The 22,282-nt window shown below is 33.8% G+C and overlaps 1 protein-coding gene across 1 annotated transcript in view; it reads left to right on the top strand.

Annotated features, from left to right (window-relative positions):
- LOC119835849 (adenylate cyclase type 6) overlaps nucleotides 1-22,282 on the top strand; it is a 111,160-nt gene that overhangs the window by 21,849 nt on the left and 67,029 nt on the right. The window contains exons 3-4 of the mRNA XM_038360886.1: nucleotides 12,198-12,294; nucleotides 21,095-21,234. Of these exons, the coding sequence (XP_038216814.1) occupies nucleotides 12,198-12,294; nucleotides 21,095-21,234 (237 nt within the window). The remainder of the gene's footprint in view (nucleotides 1-12,197; nucleotides 12,295-21,094; nucleotides 21,235-22,282) is intronic.

Genomic DNA, 22,282 nt, shown 5'->3' with positions numbered 1-22,282 from the left:
AGTTTGTCCATTACTTGGAAAAATATGATCACTTTTTATTAATAAGCATTTAAAGGTGAATATATTAGTTCCTTTTTGCTTAACACAAGCGGCAGTTTTCCTATGGATACGGATAAAATTGTAGATTAAACATATTGTAATGTCGTTTCAATATTTAATGCCGAGCACGTTTCGGCACGGATTGGCCAGCTCGCACCGGGGAGTACGTAGGAGATAATAGCATGCTATTGTGTGTTTGTACGGTGAGTGGGAGAGCCGGAGGCCCGTTTCCTTTTCCTCAACTTTCCTTTTTTTCCAGTCATCGATCCTTTCCATGTCCCTTACCCCTAAAATGCGCGTAGCGCATTCACGGAGGCACTTCCTCTGCGAACATTCATTGGCGGTGTTGATCACTTACCATCAGGCGAACCACCAACTCAGCTGCTCGATAATGGCATAAAAAACAGTTAGAATTACTTGCATGTAAACTGTGGTTTGAATAAGGAATAATTTAGTTTTTTTTTTTAATCTAAATATTATACTTTGCTTGTTGTACATACAGTTCTAATTGACTGCTTTTGCTTGAATGAATTCGAAATGTATTGGCTTTCATCATTGAGGGGTTTTTCCTTATTGAAGTGATGGGGTAAATATGTGATTTAATAAGGAAAAGGGATAACCTTTGTATGGGTGGCGTTGACTCATGAGAATCTATTGAAAAAATTTGATTGCGGTAAATAGCATTTTTTTAGCATAATCAATTTTAACATTTTATTATTAAATTAATAACATTTAATTACGGTAAGTTTCTTCTCTCCATTAGATCTTTCCTTGTAAGGTACAAGAAACGTAGAAATAAATTACCCGAATCGGTCTAGCCGTTCGAATTTTATGCTTCACATTTGCCGATTCATTTTCAATTATGTAGATATAATTTATGTTTTTGAAAGCAGTGGTGGCTCAGTGGTGAGAACCTCGGACTTCAAAATCGATAAGTCGGGGTTCGAGACCGGGGCGAGCGTGCAGGAAATAAACTGATTTTTCAATTTATCTGCGCATGTAGATAACATCAGAACTGCTTAAAAATGGTGAAGGAAAACATCGTGAGGAAACCGGCATGTCCGAGAATCAAAAGTTCGACGACATGTGACATCTGCCAACCCGCACTTGGCCAGCGTGGTGGATTATGGCTTGAACCCTCACAGGAGGCCTGTATCCACGTTACACGAATGTTTTAACTGCTACGAGGCTACGATACACTTCTACGCAATTCAATACTATCATAGATTATCACTACACAAAAACATATATCTTACTTCTGTACTAAGGTTATCATGAAGTAAACAAATATTTTATCACCTAGATGACTATCATGACGTCTAACAGCCGGAGTAATTCCAGCGTAGGAAAGTGAGTGGCACTAGACGATCCACATAGCTGCTTTTTTTCCTAGAAATTAACCCACCAGGCTCGTAAACTATTCTTACTTTATTATAAAAAAGGCGTAGCTGTTCGCAACGGCTGCGCCCGTAGTACATATATAGGTTGTGTCAGTGTGGTTGCAGTTTCTAATGATGAGAGAATTTTTTAAATCGGTCCAGGGTTTTTTGCGTAGACTTAGAATTAAATTCAAAAATACAAGTTTCTTCTATATAATATTTTATATACTACTATAGATATATATCATACCTATACATACCATACCGTAACATATACCACTATAGATATATCCATAGTACAGAGTATTTCAAATAAAACACGATTTTTTATAACTTTCAAGGAACCATGTTCATGATATTATATAATTCATCAAATTATAAAGAAAGCTCACGAACCCATTTCCAAATGGCAAATTTCGCTTTGAATGCGTAATAATATTATTAACTAAATAATAATTTACTGTACCATTATGCTTGAATAGTAATGAAAAGTGATGTTCTATCAATGTTAGTCGAAATATGCTTGCATGTTACAATTATTTCTGATGTATCAGATAGATTTAGACGGAAATTTATATTTTACAAGACGATTTTTTCCTCTAAAAAATTAGTAGTTATTATCCTAAACCAAGAAATCAAATTAACTAAAAATCACAATTCTTGAGTTACCTATTATGCATGTTTTTTTTTATGAAATAAACTTAAAATGTTAAGGGATTATTAGCAATAGGTTGCCTGTAAAATATTGGTACCTACGATTAATTGTAAACAATTACGTACGTTTTTGAAATCTTCAAGATCAAAGTTTTATTTTGCCTGTTAACCACAATCTTGTTGAAAGTTGCCAGAAAAAGTGCCGTTACAAAAATTACAAGGCATTTGCGTTCAATATTTTTTAGATGCCTTACGTCGGTTTGGATTTCAACCAATTGATGAGATTTTTTTTTGTGTTTGATAAAATAAATTGTTATCACTGGAATTCGGAGCGACGTAGAAAATAATTTTTGTACAAAAGAATTATTGATGAATAAATCATGATTCAGAACTAAAGAATTAATCTTGTTTGATGTACGAATATTCATGAAAATTTACATCCACGCCGAAGTGAGCAGTGATGTTATGGACAATCGTAATTGAAAGCATTAGTGGCTAACATTATATCAGATTACTGGACTGGACTGCTTTGAATGAATTGTGGCGTAATTTGATGATGACTGTGATTCTCGGAAACAGCTTATTTCGTCCCTAAATTTGTGTTTTGATTGAAAATGCTATTTTTACACATGTATGTGTATTTAGTAACGTTATTTTAATAACTGTTTTATTTTCTTTACAAATATTTCAAGGAAGGTTTGGCGCGAAAAATTTCCCTTTACATTTGGAATACATGAATATGGTTAAAATACCAAAATAAGCTCAATAACTGTCCTAAGTGTACCCTTTAAAAATAATTACACTATACTTCAAGAATACCAGAGTCCCTTGCGATATGAAGCAGATAATATGCATTCTATGTCCGGGTCTATCTACCACTTTCTGCTGATAAGCAAGATTTCCTACTAATACCTTCCTGTAATTCTACAAAACAAATCAATAGCGTTTGAGAGCATACTTTTCCATGGAGATGCAGACGTTATTCCCAGCTCCAAAGGTTGTTATTTGCATTAAAATATTTCGTTATACATCAACCACACCAACTCAACCACAGTCGCTCCACCACATGAAATAACGTTTTACTTGAAATGGGAACGAGTGCTTTAATTAAAACATAATGAAGTTTGTGGCTACAACTTCGAGACGGATATCCTGCTAGGTATAATACTTCGAGTGCAAACGGCTGCCTTTGTTTTAATTGAGATCGCTCTGGTTTGAATTGGCGTGTTTTGTGATGGCTCTTGTTCAGTCTAATTTAATATACAAATACGTTGTTTATTGCATACATGAAAGCGGCATGCCCATGAGTTGGTCCAGTGAAATGTTGGGTTTTGAAGGTGTTACCGTGCGGTTCTCAGGGGACCATTTTGAAAAAAGGATATTGTTAAACAATCACTTTATCGGCAATTCATAAATCGTGTAATATCCTACATATACTACAAAGTCATACTAATCTCGTGTAACTAAAATATGAACTGATCTCAGTTTTATTAAATTTACAACTTAATATCTTAGAAACAAGGGACCCGGAAAGTCTTCTTAAGATGAATAGTTGTTTAATTGTTATAAATTAGTTGCGTCGTTAACATCAAAGCCCTTCATAATCACTGGTGGATGGATATAATTATGTTGTCGTTTATAATAATTTAACCAAGATATTATGACTACTAAATGCAAGTAGTATCAAATAGGACTATAGAAGACTGTCCACTGTTCATGTTATAAATGAGACAGTATCCATTCGACCTATTCTGTCCCCACTCCCTAGTATACGAGAATTACTGCCAGCTACGATACACGATAGTAAGATGTATTTAAAACGAAGATGTATTCTTACAAGTATGCGTTTGCCTTTTCAAAATCATGTGACGATCCGGCTGGTCAGGTATTACGTTTGACTCGGGTTAGATAGGATTTCTTCTACTTTTTTATTACATTGTGACATAATCTATGAGGCTATCTCTATAGAGGCTAGCTCTATTGTATTCGGATATAATTACTTCGTTAAAGTGGCAGTCTAAACAAATAAATATATTGATTATGATTATTGCGAAAGTAATGCCTACTATGTTGTTCTTTGTTTATTTGTTAAATTCTGGCAATTGAAGCGCTTTAAGATATCGGAGCAGGAAATATTAAACACGGAACAAAAAGACCTTGAAATTGTGAATTTATATTATTTATAATTTAAATTGATTATCGTGTAATGAGATGAGGTGCACGCAACCGAGACTACTAGTGAGCTAATTACTATCTATTGTCTAATAAACATCTAGTTTCTACGAATCAGAGCTAGCTCAACTTATTTAGGCTTGAGAGTTTTGAGTTTAAAATATACTTGGGAAGCGACACGTTAGGATCCTAAGAGGAGACATCTAGTAAACTTTATGAACGGAGTATTCTGCATCTGACATATCTGGCTAACTTACGTATAATAGTATATATATAATAGTATATCTGCGTATGTATGTTCATGGGGAGTGTTGATCGCTTACCATGATGCGAACCCCTGGCTTAATTGCCAACTGTGTAATATATATATAATAATAATAAAAAAAAACAAAATCTAGTCGCACTGGTGGTATTACAGGTGTATGTTTGGCTTTAATTAATACGCTCATTAGGCCGTATATGTTTAGGAACACTGCAGGTGCTAGATTACTCCAAAGCCTCCACCGTTACGGGAGGTGCGAGTGAAGCGTACGCTGGCCGTGCGGTTTTTACATCGGGTGTCCCCATTTTGATGATTGTTTTAGAAACATGAACGCTTATCTTATTATCAATCCCGCATACTTTTATACAATACCTAAATGATACTTAAAGATCTTCTGAAGTGATGTTGTTGTTGTTTAATAATGCAACGATCTAAGGGAGATCTTGACCTCCGACACTATAAGGCATCATTACATATTCAGGCATCGTCTTAGTGTCCTGGTGTTGAGATCTTCAACTTGGCTAATGTCCAATTTGACCTTTTCTCTTGCAATGTATAATTAAAATCTCAGGAATTACTCCACTCTCCCAACAGTTGCCTCCTTGCACTATAATGTTCTTCATTGTCTATTTTTGTTGTTGTAAAATCTTTATCGAAAATATACTGGTAATATGAGAAAATAATAATAATCAAATAAATTACAAAAATTACTAATATTTTGACAGTGTATGAATAGAACGCTGTTTGCGAATCTCTGACTTTCTTTTTCACGCTGTTGTATATAAATAAGCTTAGTTATCGAATTCAAATCAAAATATTCGAAAATGGAACTGTATATCAAATTGCCGCCTCTACAGACGATAAAAATCACATACAGAAATGAACCGTGAAAAACTATCCCAATCTCGAAATCATAATATAACGTTGAGAAAAATTATCGGAAAAATTGTAACAGAAACGAGCGACCGCGTACCCCAAGGTATTTCATATAAAATGGAAACATTACTGAAAACTCAATTACCTCTACGCATTGAATGAACAAACATGATTCAAAGAAAAGTGTATTTGATCTCCACTTCAATTTAATCTACTCGGTGCGGGGGAACAAAGAAGAAAGAATGGGAAAAAGGTCGAACAAATACTGTCAAGTCTAGTAATCAGCCGGCAGTAACTCAAACACGAATCGCGTCTTATTCAATTAGCCAAACTTGAGTTGTACTTTCAAGAATGGTTACAGGAAGAATAAGAGCTTCGCCACCATATGTTTCGCGTTGCGATTGGTTTATTAATATTTTTAAAAAAGTATATTATAGTATATTAAGTGTATATTATATTACCACCGACTTATGCCTATGTAATATAATCTATTTAGAGTATTTAAATACCGGAGGCCCATTTCCTTTTCCTTACCCTTCCCAGTCCTTTCCTTTATTCCTCTCGTCAATCCTTTGTTCATCCATTAGCAATCAATCAATCCATTAGCAAAGGCGTAAGGTCTCCATCGACCTTACGCCTCTCTAATTGTTGTTGATGATCGATGGTAGCGCTTACCATCAGGCGAGCCGCCGCCGATGACAAAAAAAATACAGATCAGTTTTCTATAATAATAGTATAAGTACCTTGATGACCAATGATGATATTTCATACAAATCAGTATATATGATACGGCTTAACAGATTTTTAATGATTTTTAGTCGGATTTTGCTTTACCCAGGACACGGCGCTAATATCTGTTAAAATTTTGCGAGACTTCATAAACAACAAAATATTTACCCGCCGGACCGAGAAGCTAGAAATAATCTCTATTATTATATTTTATATTCTACCGAAAACAGCTTTCTGTGCATACAATTTAACAGTATTCAGACTCTGTCTGTACATTAAATACATTTTTGAGAGTGTAATTGCTACTAAATACGGATGTTTTGTAGACCCAAAATTATGGTTCGTAAATTCTTTTATTTGTTTAGTTTCTCTGTATGTATATTCGTCAATCACGTAAAAATAGATCGGCAGATTTTGAAAAAAAATAGTGATAGACCAATATACGGTTCAACTTATGTTACATAATATTTGAAAAATTATTTTTTAGTAACATAACCGAGGGATGAAAATTAAATTTGTGACGTCATAAAATAAACTAATTGCGATGTCATCGGACAGGTATTTTAAAATAAATTAGATATTTGTAATAAGGTATTTTGCTAAAATAAATAACTGATCAGATATACACATCTAAAATGTCATAGTTCCTCCCCGTTCTTCGAAAATTCACAAATATTTATTATATTCTATTCCAATTTTGTAGGCCCCGTGAACGAAGCGACCGAACTGGTGGTTCACCTGATGCGAAGCCACCAACCACCCACTAACAATTGCAAAATTAGGCCTCTGCTAAAACATTGCCCACTTTAAATGGTTAAGAAAATGGTTGATGATTGGAATAAAGAAAGGAACTACTAAGAGTGCAGAAAGGGATACAGACCTACTGCTTCCCCATTCACCGAACGAAAGAAAGTGGCATTTTCATGCTACTATATCAAATGGCCCATTTCGTGAAGAAGCTCGATACCCACATTCAGAAAATTTCGTGTAATAAATAATATTATTCTTATAACATAATTTACAACACAAATTCATCCCAAAACAACATTTATCCATCAGATCAGTCGATGCAAAACTCAACCATCTGAATTGTTTATCATAACATTTACCCTTATTGATTCATGACCCATCGGAAAAGGACTTAAACATTAAAGTGAATAACATAGGTTGACCCGTAAACCGACATTATGTTAAAAAAATAATAAAACGAAATCTTCTAAATGTTGGGATAAATAATATAATGAAAAATCACGTTCATCGTCCGTTATGAAGTCTTCTATTCGTTAAACAAAGATTAATCTTTTACAGATTGCAGACGTAAAATTATCTAGATACTAATGTTAAACAGGAATGTATAACAGCTAGTTTTTCATAAAATTCATAATGTAATATGTTAGGAAGATCAAATACTGTTAGTTCAGCACGATCGAAATAATTTCTCATTAGTATATTTAAGCAGTGACAGCACCAAGTCAAATAAATAAGATTGCTAATAGTTATATTTGTTTTGGAATTCCATAGAACAAATTATATGTTCCCAAGTATCCAATTGAGTTCCGCTTCAGTGGTGGATGTTTCTATATGACTTGGAATGTATTCTTGGAGACTGGTTCAATAAATATTATTAAATGAGTGACTATCAAATTGAGAGATGTGATGTTGTTTATACGTTTATAAGTTTAAATATTTCCGATAAATAGAAAACGAAATACATGATGTTTCTGGGTTAAATTGAAAGTTTCTGGGTTAAAAAATTAAAGTCGTATGAATTAAAAACTCTATAAAGAAATGAAAACGATTAATTATCATGTAGAAAGGTAATTATGGGTGTTGTTTAATATCATATCTTTCTGATTTAGCTTTGTTACTGACGATAAGACCATGTCAATGCTAATAAATTGAAAGATGAACGATTCATTTGAATATTTTTGACTAATGATCGGATAAACCCATTGAAATTGTAAGGAAAGTGGTTTGTATTTCATTAATTCAGAACATAAATATTTTAAGCGAAAATTCAAAGGATCATAAATTATTACAACAATAATCTTAAGTTGCGCAATATCATCTTTTAGATAAAAACAGACAAACAATTTTTTTTTGTTTAACCACTATGTATATGCTTAAAATATCAATTTAGTAAAAAGAGGGATTTTGCAAACAGACTCTCCCTATAATTATTGGTATAAACAAACGCAAATCTATAAAATATAAGATGCTTTTATAAAACGATACATATCTTCCGCTCGCTTCTTCCTAAATGTGATCTGAATTCACTACATTTTCCACAAATCGCAAGTCTGTATCACACAGCTGAAGCTCCGAGCTCATAACAATAGTGCATCCCTTCCGAGAATGCATATGGAACCAATTTCGCAATTCAATTGGCATGATCGCGACCCAGTACTATCTGTGTCATGTGGCCAGCATAAATCAACCGTTATTACATTGACTGAAACCTCGATGGACTCAGAATTTAGTACGTTTCCGAGACCGGTGCCGAAAAGAGGAAGAATTATTAACCATGTGTTGTATGTACACGTATCTTTACATTTCCCATCCGTTTTGAACTACGTGTCTTTTGTTAACTTGACCACAATACACTGTGAAATAAATGAGTTCAATATTAAACATTTAATAGGTGAAAATGGTGAAAGGCTACCTCGTTAAGAATCTTAAATCGAATCAGTTCATTTTATATATATTTATGTCTTTTTATAGAAAACTAGCTGCGCCCAGCGGTATCACCCGCGTAATACCGTATCCGGTAGGAATATCGGGATGAAAAGTTGCTTATATGATCTTTCAGTTGTCCAGCTGTCTATGTACCGAATTTCATTGCAATCAGTTCAGTAGTTTTTGCGTGAAAGAGCAACAAACACACACACATCTTTACAAACTTTCGCATTTATAATATCATTAGGATTAGGATGTTATGATCTACAATTATGAGATAATTATATCATAAAATCACGGTTTCGATGAAAATGGCGGGAATCATTTTTTTAGGTAATTTCTCTCTTGAGTAATATTATTTTTCTAAGTACTGAAATGATATATTTACAAATGGCTTGAATGAATCTATGAAATTATACCACCATTTACGATTGTTACATATATATTAAACACGAACCAGTTACCATATGAAACCAGATCAGATTTGATATTAATATTTCATTTCTAATTAGCCGAGTTGCAATGCGAATTTTGCAGTTTGTAATTCACCGCAAGTATACCAATGAAGATTATATATACCCAGGCTGTAATAACAAATTTTAATCTCTTTATTATTATCCTACACTATCTGCAATGATACAATTATTTTAATTGAAACCGCAGTGCAAATTACAAAAGTAATCGCGATTAATTATTTGTTCTTTTGTGATTCATAATTATTTGTATTCCGATGCGAATAGAACTGTTTTTTTTTTACTATAAAGCGTCTCTTAGATTCTTATTGCTATTTATTCTTGAAGTAATAATTAGATTAAATTTTTCAACGTTTTGTGTTATTATAGCTGTTTCTTTACTAATATTATAAATGTGACTGTGTTTTTGATGGTTTGTTATCTTTCTTCAGTGGAGGTATATTACAGATAGGTTATCTTTTACCTCGATTAAATAAATCATTTCCAAAGGAATTTCCTTTGACGACGGGCAAATCCGCGGATGAAAAGCTGATTATATCATACTAGCTTCCACCCGCGGCTTTGCCCGCGCGGAATTAGGACAAACAACAATTATTTAGCGAATGTCATTCCTGTTTTATCCCAAGGGAGCATTTAATCGGGATAAAAAGCCCGTCACCCAAGTCAGCTCATACCCTGTCTGTCTGTGTGTATCAAATCTCATCACAATCCGTCCAGTAGTTTCAGCATGATTGACAGACAAACATCCAAATTAACAAACTTTCACATTTTTAATACTAGCGGACCCGATGAATTTCGTACTGCCATTTCTAATGTCAGAGTCGAACACGTTTCTGCACCCAATGACCTTCTCGCACCGGGGATACCAAGGCACATTCACCGGTGGGAGCCGGGGGCCTGTGTCCTTTTCCTTAATCCTTCCCAAGCGTTTTCTTTATACCCATACTTCTTAAAAGCGAGCGACACATATGCAGAGGACGGAGCTTTTCAAATGTTCATGGGCGGTGGTGATCGCTTACCGTCAGCTGAATTAAACGTTCAGTAACTCGCTATATAATTAAAAAATTCCTTATATATAATTTGCCCAGCCCCAAAAACCGTTTTTTCAAAACCGACATCAAATAACAAATCGCTTACTTATTCGTAACTTTTACTTAGCATGAATTAAAAAAGAAAAGAACATTATAATGATAAATCATATTGCAATTCTGCCAAGACACTTTCTAACCAAACAAGAACAATAATATTTTATTGCATATTTATCATTAATTTAAACTCTAAACATAATCGTAACTATTTGTATGCGTCGGCGAACCAATTTATTAGGTAGTTAACTAACTGACCCGTGTTCGCTTCGTCGGGCTTCAAACAATTCGCATTAAACTACACTGTTCACGAACATTCTGCTTATGTCACTGAGAATTAATGTAGTTTTCTGTTGGTACTTTTAATAACGTTTCGAAAACAATTTTTATTTCATTCAATTTGTTATTTAGAAGTTTTCGCTTTAATACTCGAAGATACTAAACAAACACTATAAACGAATAAGAAACGTGAAAGAATATGTAAATTAGACAAGTGTTAAATTTATAAAAAAATCAATGAGATTATTTTTTCATTGAGAACTGGAATTCGACTTGTTACATTTTTATTATAGAACAGATAGATAGATAACAATTATGATCACATCAAGGGTGGTGTTTACGCATCCCGATGAAATAAGAAAGATAGACTTCAATAAGTTACGTGAATTGCAACTGTAAGTTGCGTACCCTCCCAACACAATATCGATAAGAATCAGTCATTTATTTATACAATAGCCTCTGATATTCGATCATTCCATCTTTGACAATACAATGCAAGTGTCATCTTGCACCAAGAACTGTATTCATACGATCGAGTACGTATGGAATATTCATAACTATTAAATGCACATTACATTTGTAACAATTTAGCACATTTATTCAAAGCAAGTAAAATTCCAGTTCCTAGTGATTAAGGGCAATGGAGACATATAATACTTTCACTCTCGGCATTATAGTGTTTTCTTTCTCAAACGATGCTACAAATACTTATATATTTATCTTTCATTTTCATCCACAACCAAGCCAATAAAATCATACAACAGCACGATCTCATCGCGTTTGAAACCTGTTGAACCTCCGGTTCTATAAACACAGTAACATATCCATAGTATCCACGACAAACTCCACCTTCTTCTTCTATTTTCGTCATCAATTTAATCTTTGAAAGACACTGACACAAATTACTCTGTCAAACACAATAAGTCAATTTACACGTCCTTCCACCAAGAGAAGTCTGGTTTTGATATTCTGCAATGAAATGTCGTTAAAAGAAAAAAAAGTGACAAACAGTTGCGATTAATATGCGCTGGTTTCTTACACTATGACGATATATCTTGGGGCCCACTTAGTATCGCATGTTTCGATATATATTCAATGTCATACAGAGAACCCTGGAGAAGTCAGAAAGTGAGATTCACAAATTATGAAAAAAGTGTAAAGATAAATTGTTGTGGTGTTTAGATCCTTGTGTATATATGTTTCTATGCTATCAAACAATCTCAAATTTTGTTTTGGTTGGACAATTTGCAAATTAATAGCTTAGAAATTTCGAATAAATACTGATGATACAATTATTTCAAATATCACACGACTTCTAGATAATCCTAATCATGTTCCTACAATTAACATTACTAAATAGGAAATAAAATTACAGTCATAAGACTCGAATATAAAGCCTCATATTTACAAGAAACTTTTGCTTAAATGTTGCCGCTTGTCTAGGGTGAACTTGTCAACATTACCCTTATCGACTCTGTAACCCGCAGTGTTGCAACTGCGCAACACGTTTATTCAGTTTGTTGCTAAACAAACATTTACCATGAATGTGAGGTTTAACCATATTTTTTTTTAGGTGGAAGCAGAGGGTGGTGTGCAGAGCTCGTCGCCCGCCCTACCCCTGTGCCCCGCGGGAAAACCTGATGTCGACATTCAACCTTTACTCGGAGAAGGTGAGTTTGACCTTAAAGCATATTATATTTTCATTATATTACCAGCTGCTTGAACAGGCTTCACCCGGTCTTGTTTTCATTACGTAATTGTTAAAATTTAGTTTTCTATTTTTAGCAGTTATCACTCAAAAACCCAAACGCTAAACGGACACAGATCTTATGAACAAAAATTGAGTTTTATCTATGTATAAATTATTATATTTCCATAAAATTATATCCTCGATTAAGAGTATATTTATAACAATATAAGAATATAATAATAGTAATTAACATGAAGTAAATGCCGTTCACCAATAATTTAAACTTTTGGTAAATATTAATATGCCTTGGTGTTGATAAGATATCTCTTATTAACATACTTTAACATACTTGAGCTTTATGAAAGTTTCTTTGAACAATACAGCACGATACACATACGAACTCTGCTCAGTCCGATGGGAAATATAGTCAATATTAAAGATTGTTCTTTGGTATTGATTATTTTATTCAAACTACTACAAACATTTAATATGGCAACTAACCACCCAAACGACCACGTTTTGATTCTATAATTTTTCCTTAAATCGAATCGGATTCCTTATAACAATTCGTGCATATTCATTCTTCTCTAAGCTTTGTATAGACGTTTCACAAAATTAAATGAATATTAATACCCGCAATATCATCCATAGAGAATCATTAAATAATACATCAAACACTCAAGATCCTAAATTAATGCAAAAGAAAATATCTGAGTTGCTAATCAAAGCGAAATCTCGGAAGGTGGTGTTTCAGCCAATAAAGGGAGCATCATAAGCTGAGATTGGAAGCGAAATGTATAAATTTTTTGCATGTTTAATATTGAAGAATAAGCTTATGATTTGATTTGATATATTTAGCCAAGTTAGCCCTGAATCAAACAAAAAAATTCCCACCAATTTTGTTGAAACTCGAAAATTAAGTTGGAATACCAAATATAACTAATAATAGATGATTTCTATCCGTTTTTGGGTTTTGCGTGGACAAATACGCATACAAATATTTGGCACACGCGCTTTGAAGCTGTTTTAGACTAACATATTAAAAAACTGTGCGACTGCGATACATGAGTTCCGGGGAAAATTATCTATTCTCATAGTATACAGCTGAAGAGTTTGAATAAATGTGCCGGAACAATTGGACTTATATATAATCGGACACGATTACTGAATTCTGCATGTTTATTCATGAAAGCTTGTATTAATTAAACTAGTATATATTATATAAATATAAATTAGTATATATTTATAACATAAAAGAGTGACTTATATGAACTAAAGAACGGCTTAAAAGCTTCTCATTCGGATGAACTAACATCACTTGAAACTGTTAACTTTTCAGCCTGTTCGTACGAGTATTTAATTATCCGCCTTATAGATTTGAATTGGTTATAACTTTCAATGCGAATTTTTCATATTAACTAGCTTCCCGCCCTCGGTTTCGCCCGCCTCCGTATTGTTCTTACCTTTTAAACGTTGCCTGGAGTATTCAGAATGCACCATGAAAACCATGTCATAGATTCTTATATTCATATTATATTCACTAATTAACATTGAGCCTCCTTTAACTAGTAGGCTCTCTGAACTAATTCATTTTTATGTAAGTTTTAAATATAAGACTACTAAATTGTTTAATACTATAGGGAATTAAAATGCGACAACTTATACCGCCCTACCTCTGCAAATGTTCAAAGACAGTGGTGATCGCTTACTATCAGGCGAACCACTAGCTCAGTTGCCTGCTATTACATAAAAACAATACCTACCTATCTACTCTTGTCCATGTAATCAACTGTTTATTCTAGACTTTAAATGCGCGAACGTGAAAACTTATTTACCGATGCGTTATAACAGTATTCAGTAGCACGCGTGATATGAAGATAGCATATTTTGCAGATAAACATATTAATCCTGAAAAATGGAAGCGCGCGTGCTCCTGCTTAATCTGACCCATCAGATAGTGTCAATATTAGATTTACCTGTGGAATAGGCTGGAAGCTGCGTCGATCGGTTGATAAATGTTTCGCACTATAGCGTTCAACTGTTAAATAAAAGATCGTTAACGCTGTGAGAAAAAGAGTAAATCAAACCGAATCTTTATCCTGTGTTCATTTACTTTTTATGTCATAGCGGGCAACTGAGCTGGTGGTTCGCCTGATGGTAAGCGATCACCACTGCCCATGACAATTCGCAGAGGTAATGCCTCTGTAAATGCGCTGCAGCATTGGTGAAAAGTAATAATTATTACTTTCAAATATCTTAAACAAACTTTTATGAAATGGGTTTTTTTATTTGGTGATTGTTTAAATAGTTACTCATAAAAAAATCTTCATTTAATACACTTCAATGTATCAACAAACAAAAAGAAAGAGGACATGTTTTTGTCATGTTATGGGTATAAATGATCGAATGATTTTATATTATGTCTATTTAACTGTGTACAAATAAATGTATGTGTTAATAAAATAGTATAAAGTGAACGTGTCGATTCGCGTGGCTCGTCACAAGTCTACTTTATTCGCAAGGGCAACACCCTGAGCATCAAATATTCAGTGATTAAATTCCGCGAGCAAGTATTGATGGTATCTAATGGAAATAAATTTAATTTGAGAATTCTCTTTCAGTATCTGGTACCTATTTTCAACGACATCGACGTCACGCAAAGTAATATATAAACCGTTTTAAATGAAAGGGTGTTGAGATATTTTTGTTCTGCAATAATCTACACATATTTGAATCAATATTATTTATACGTTATACTCTTAATGAAAAAGTATTTTGGAGTTTTAGATTTCCAAAATAAATACGTTCAGTTCAATTCAGTAGCTTCATTTAATCACATCTAAATTTAATTGAAAATGATGTTTTTTTGTAGTTGAATTTAATTTAAAAGTGAATATAAATGGAGTTAGTGAATTGAATGTTTTAATTTTGGATATCTACACCTATATTTTAATCAAACTTTTTAAAAGCATAGAATTAAATGGAAAGGTATTGTGTGGTACTGTTTTGAAGAACAACATGTTCGCAGCCAATATTATTACAGGAACTAATACTCTTTAATAAAATTACGATGAAGGCAATTATAACGGACATTATAGGTAATTAGACTAGTACGCAGCGTACAAAAACATGTTTGTTTTTTAAGAGTTATCGCCGTCGTATAAACTTAGATAATTAAAGTTTTTGTCGAAATATACGAGACCTTTCATTATAATTATAACCAGACGAAACGCAATGAAATTTGAAGTTTTAAATGTATCTAATTGTTTTAATTATAATTGTGACTTATAAAGGTAGATTTATGTATATTTTTTTTTTTTATTTATTTATTTATTTTTTTTTTTTGAATTATTCAATAACTTTAATAGTTACCTTGATAGAATACAACCCATTTTGTGCAGGCTATTTAAAATCATATTTATCCGGAAACAATAGTTTTCCCATAACAAAGTAATCTCATATCGATTACAGCTATTGTTTGACGTGAACGAAGTCAGGGGTTGGCATCTAGCTGAATATAAATTGAGACCAATTGAAGCCATTACCACTCGTAGAACGCAGAAGCCCAGAAACGATATCTTAGCTGTCCTTTCATTGTGGAAAGGCGGGATGATGTACAGCGCTTACGATATTTATTTCAATTTAATTGTAGTTACAACAAGATTAGCTTTTATTCTACTTATTCGTATTCATTTAACTTCAATGTATCTATCTATATAGAAGACGACATTTTATATATTAATGAGATTTATTTTGAATTCATCTATACAAATAATAACTAGTATGGGTTGTTCGAGAGCAATGCATAGAAAGTCTAATGAATGTGGATTCTCATTGAGAATTTCACATTGCTCAATTCCCAAAAAACACCTCGTATTCTATGAAATTTATTGATCAATCCAGCGGTTCGATGATCTGTCAAAAAACGTATGTGATACTAAGGAACGTTAGTAATAAATTGTATCGATTACTTTTATTATGTTATACAATACAAAGCGAGGGGTCAAGTTAAAGCCTTGACAAAGCCATTAATTAGTGTTACTCTATAGCCAAATTATTTATGGGCAATTCTATCGTGACACGTTAAGCGCCTGTAAATTAACATCTTCATATTTAAAGAGGAGGAGTTTATTTCAAGCTAAAGAAGCATGAAATAACATAACTCATCGTTAAAGACGCGAATAAATTACGTAAACCAAGAACGTTGTAGGTACTTAACAATTATTCTGCTCAACAAATCACTTGGGAATTTTTAATATAGACCCCAAATAAATCTCAAGCTGATCATTTATTATAATCGTAAATAACTGCCCCCACTTCACAGCTATAAAGAACTTATATAAGTGCTGAGTAAGGAATTAAATTGATATTGTAATAATATAAAATAACAATTTTTGAAATGACGTTAAAAATTAATACCATTTAAAGGCGAAAAATAAATTAATATAAATAACTATAAGCGCTATCCACTAATCTATTTTACATCGGTGTCAACTGCCAACCAAAACAATTAATTTATTATAATTTGAAAATTTTGTGTCTTTTCTGTTCACCGTTGAAGAGTTCCCTCAGTGGAAGCCAACCTGGCTGCAGCAGTAATGTTACAATAAAGTTTTTTACAGGCTATATACTGAAACTTATTTACAAAATTTCGTGCCTTCGCTCTTCGCCGTGTTGAAATTCCATTATCCACTTGCTATCTCCACCATCAGATCAGCTCAACAGTACCACGTTATTGCATTTTACAAAAGTGCTTAACCAATATTAATTATTGGCTACATTTTGTTTTAAAGAAATATTAGGGATGGCAATCCATATGGTAATTAAAAGAGGTGCCATTAGAAATGTCTTTAGTAGTGAAATAGATTGTTGTAATAGGTTTTTTGCTAACATACATTATAAACGAGAAATACTTGTCTAAAATAAAAATAAAATGGCAGACTACCTCTTCTTCAAAAATCGCTACGTACTTATGCATGCCATCGGAGTCGTGGACGTGAACGGAAATCTGGTAAAACATAATTTTGTGCATTTAACTACAAATAGGGCTTATTTGTAGTATATTAGTATCTAAATAACCTGACATAGTGAATAAAATACAGTGGCTTAATTATTCCACTCCAATAATGTGGAGCTTCGTTAACATACGGGTTAAGGATAAACAAGGAACGTCCGCTAGTAGCCGGTTGCGTTTGTTCGATGCAAACATAGAGTAATGATGGCACACCAACCGAGCTATCGGTTCTCGATAGTGTCGGAAGTTTGTATCGGTTTTCGCCTTCAAATGAATATTGTATGTCTTGTTTTTTGAACGTGCAATCGAGCTGGTGGTTCAGTCAGTGGTAAACGATTAAACCAGCATCAATAAACATTTGCAAGAGAGGTAAGTTCTCTGCAAATGTGTTGCCCGCTTTTAGTGCAAAGGGGCGTAAAGAAGGATTCATGAAGAGAATGAAGGAATGGTCTGGGAAGAATAAGCAAAATGATAAGGTCTTTTAAACACAGTAGCATTCGCATGCAACTATTTCACATCGATCCTCGGTGGGGGTGTGGTGATTTCCCCGGTGCGAGCTGGCCCAAATCGTGCCGAAGCGTGATTGACTTCCACGTGAGCATAAAGCAATACCAAGCGGTTTTACAAGCATTACTGTTGTACAATTACTTCTATATTTATTCCCTATATATAAGTGATATTAAACAGAATAATAAAACTTTGCAATTATCAGGGAACCGAAGTTATACGATCTATTGTTTGATAAATGCTCAATTTTGAACATGTTTTGAGATAAGCAATTATCTTAATGGTAGCATCTTGCTTTGAATGTTGAATGCATTACATATAAACTAGCTGTGACCCGCGGTTGAAACCGCGTAAGTCCGCATCCCGTAGGAATATCGGTATAAAAAGTGCCTATATATATACAAGAATTGCTCGTTTAAAGGTATAAGATTACGAAACGTCATTTGCAACGATAACAATGCCAAGTTAGATAGCGATAGGAATTACGTACAATTTTATAATCACATCCCTACCAAGTGTGTGGATCGAAATTTCCATAAACGGGCAATTTTTATCTTTGGTGCAAGTTGTAAAATGAAAAAGCATCAGAATAACCGTCACGGTAAGGCGTCAAAGGGTAACTTACGATCGTTTTGAATGACCGGCTCGGGTGAAAAGGCAGGTAATTCTGTAATGTGAATCTTTTTACATGCCCTACGTTCTTGTAATTTTATACGCTGTATACGGGCTGAATACATTGGCAGCGTGGATTTTATTGTTGTTCAATGGGTGTTGGTTGGTGTGGGTATATGCGTGTACTATAGAGGCGATGTGAATTATAAATGAGTTTCATTTCAAGCGATCAATCCTGTTTGATTATCTGAGTCAGGATCTATAGTCATACCTTATTAGGTACCTAATTAGGTATGACTATACATCCTGACATTTGGATGAGATCGGCATTCTTAAAATTATGCCTAACTGCACCTCTATAATACACATTTGTTGATTACTCGACCATATGCAGTTATTTTATGTAAGTATAGATAGGTAAAATGTATTAAATGTTTTTTTTTATTAACTCAACATCACCTAAGAAATTTGTTAATCCCTGTTAAAATCTTATAATACTAATAATATAAAGCTGATAACAAAAGTTATTGTATATATAGTATCGTGTTACGGGCGAAGCCGGAACGGACCGCTGGTATGTGACATTCAAACAAAGCGATTATCGCTCTAATGAAACATCATTAGTATGTTCGTAACCAACAAATTTTCGGTATAGAAACACAGCTAAATTTATAATAATCACAACATTCGTGAATATATCTTAAAATATTAGCAAAATCCGTAATATAATCCTTGAACTCAACAAAAGTTATTCAAGCCCTCAAATTAGCCAGTGAACTTGTTCAAGCGTAACTATTAACAGTTGAAATCGATGGGCAACTCAGACTGCTCCGCCGGCCGCGTTATTAGTTACCCGACGATTAATAGAATGGAAATTGGATGATTTTACGTTTCGCATTTTACGTGTATCACCTACGTGGAGACCATATTGTGGCGTGCGCCGTGGTATTGATAATCGGTGTAACACTAATTGAATAGTTGTGAATTGGTTCATACAAATAATATTCTTTTGTGCTTATATTTACAGCATTTATTAGTGACGTTAGTTTTTAATGTATAAATTGTAAATCTCCCCAGTTCAGATATCTAATCATGTAACGAGAAATCGAAAAATTATGTCTATGACCATGCATCATGGGCGTTTGATTAACGTAAGTATCTAAAAATAAACAATATTTAACGAAACAAAAATTATTTCCAATAGAGAAACAAATTGATAATGATATCAGCTTCCGGTCTATAACAGCATCAGTTTTTACCCTCGTCTTATAAAGTCATTAACAAAATAATCTGTGAAATGTCCTGTGCTACGTAGCGAAAGGGATTTTATCTGAATCACAAAAATAGGTTAATTATCTTTTTCTTTTTATTAACTAACATTATCTTCAAAGATCTTTGTTCGAATATTCGGAAATCTTGAATTGATTTTGTTGTGGGTTTCTGCATTACAAAGCATTTATTTCGGATTAATATCTAGAACACGTTTCATAAAATGAGGATTAGCGTAGACCCCACATAAATAGCTCGCTATGTGCTGAGCTTGCAATGTCCTCAATATAGATACATTTTACATCAGGCTTATGTCATGCTGAAAATTTCGCCAGCAATATTGCGACGAGTTGGGAGTCTTCGGAATTCCGGGGCAAATATAATTATGAATAATTCCAATACCGAACAGTATATCTTCGAACGACATTCGCCAAACTTTCAACGTGGATTCGTGTTTGTATGAGATATATCAATTTCGAGCGAAGCATACATTGTGTGGTGCGTTCATTCAAATTTAGCCAATACGCTCTTTGAACAATACTTCCATTGACTGGCTTAACGTTGAATACAGATTCGTCTCGCGTTTGAACAATAGTTTCGCTTTTATTTGTTACTGCGGGACGGAAATCGAATTTATACGTTATGGTGTTGAGTTGTGATTCTATGATCGCTGGTATAATATTATGTGTGATGTACAATTTATTAGAAATAAAATAAAACTTAATAAGAATCAAGATTCCCACCTAACTTGGTCTGTTATTGAAAGGAGAAAATTTTTTGAAGTGGAAGAACCTCTCATCATAACCGCGTCTACAAATGAAATGCCAACTTTGTAGAATGGGGAATAAAAAGGGATTAATGAGGGGAATATATGAAAGGCCTATAAAGGGTAAGGAAATGGAAACGAGGCGGTGTGTTAAGTGATCCTTGCTTGGAATGTAAAATCATTTTCTCATTTAATTTTAAATTAAATTAAGAGCTAATTTGCGTTGGTCGTCGTAACTAATATTTGGTAGGGGAAATTAAATAATAAATAAAATCAAGGGCTTACTTTGCCTATTATGGTTTTAACCCACGCTGAACACACGAATTGTCTGACACAAGCTAATTTAAAAGGATTATTTATTATTCCAGCCGTTTTCTTTCTGTGTTACTTCATTTAAATTTGAAAACTTCCTTCATCAAGTGTTAAACAAAGTTAAAACAAACAAACTGTGACACTCTAAGTGTATCGCGTATTAATTGAAACGAAATTTGTACGTGCTCATGTAAAAACTACATTTCAAGACGCATTTAAATATTCTGTTGTGCAGTTTGCAAGTGATGTTCGCGGTGTAATCGCTCATGAAATAAATGTTAATTTTTCTTCATCATGCAGAGACTGGAGGCGACCCTGGCGGAGGGCCCAGCGCTGATGACGATGACGACGAAGAGCAAAGCTGCTACGAGTCTTTCATCTCGCTCTGCCCTGGGCCAGTGCGGGCGCTCTGTCTCTCTCACAGATTTGACAACCTGAACGTATGTACATCTATTTTAAACTTATGTTGTAACATGTGAATTAATTAAAACACCCCCCGAGCCAATTTTGCATTCGCCGCCATCTTGAATTTGACCTTTGTCGTAGTGTATAGTGCTCTACTAGTCAATCCCTTTAATTTGATATCCGTATTGAGAGCTAGCTCCCTCGAAAAAAATATATTTAATCCGCCATTTTGCGGCAGCGGCTATCTTTGACCGATTTTAATCTACATAGCTGACGCTCCCGACTTATTCACATATCAAACAAGAAAATAACAGAATACACAATACCTAACAACAAAACTTATAACACCCCGTCGCTTCTGCTTCGATGGTTACAAAGTATGTACACATGGATTATGCATGTTAACAGATGTTTTCTCCTACTAAGCACCATGAAAGTTTGTGTTCTTCTAATGATCAGTGAATTTGTCTCGTCTCGATAACTATCGCCGTTAAAGTATATCTCTTACTTTGACAGTATCGGTTGACATTTTTATGAAGTATCGCAGTATCAAGTTGTCAACGATCCATGTCATGTTTATTAATTACTATCGGACCACTCCGACTACAACCGTGGTCCATTTCTTTTCTCCATAAGAGACTGTCTTGTGCCTTAACAGAAAGGCTTAAAAGAACATTTGGCGATTCATTTACATATAGATAACATAATATAAATAATAATATAATATAAATTAAGTAAGTAAATTAACACTGTAAACTACAAAAGTACGTAAAATTCAGTCACGTAATATACAAGTGTAGAATTCTCGCGCTAGAATCTTCGTTAGTTAACGTGGTCGGGTCAATATTGGTTATCCCTATATGAACTATAAATTAAGCGTCGATGTCCACAAAATGACCAAATTCGAATTATATAACCGGCAACGTGTGGTTGTCGCACTAGAATTACTATCGGAATTCAGTTACTGGTGATCCATGTAGATAGAAACTATTAATAAGGGCGATATAAATTAGACTACAGGCCCATATAGAAAAAATTACGGGTCATTTGAACCACCAGGTGACCTATCTAGAACGATATAAG

Source organism: Zerene cesonia, chromosome Z (assembly GCF_012273895.1).
Source record: "Zerene cesonia ecotype Mississippi chromosome Z, Zerene_cesonia_1.1, whole genome shotgun sequence".
Lineage (NCBI taxonomy): Eukaryota > Metazoa > Arthropoda > Insecta > Lepidoptera > Pieridae > Zerene > Zerene cesonia.
The sequence above is the reverse complement of the archived record's forward strand: the minus strand, read 5'-3'. Positions and strand labels throughout refer to the sequence as shown.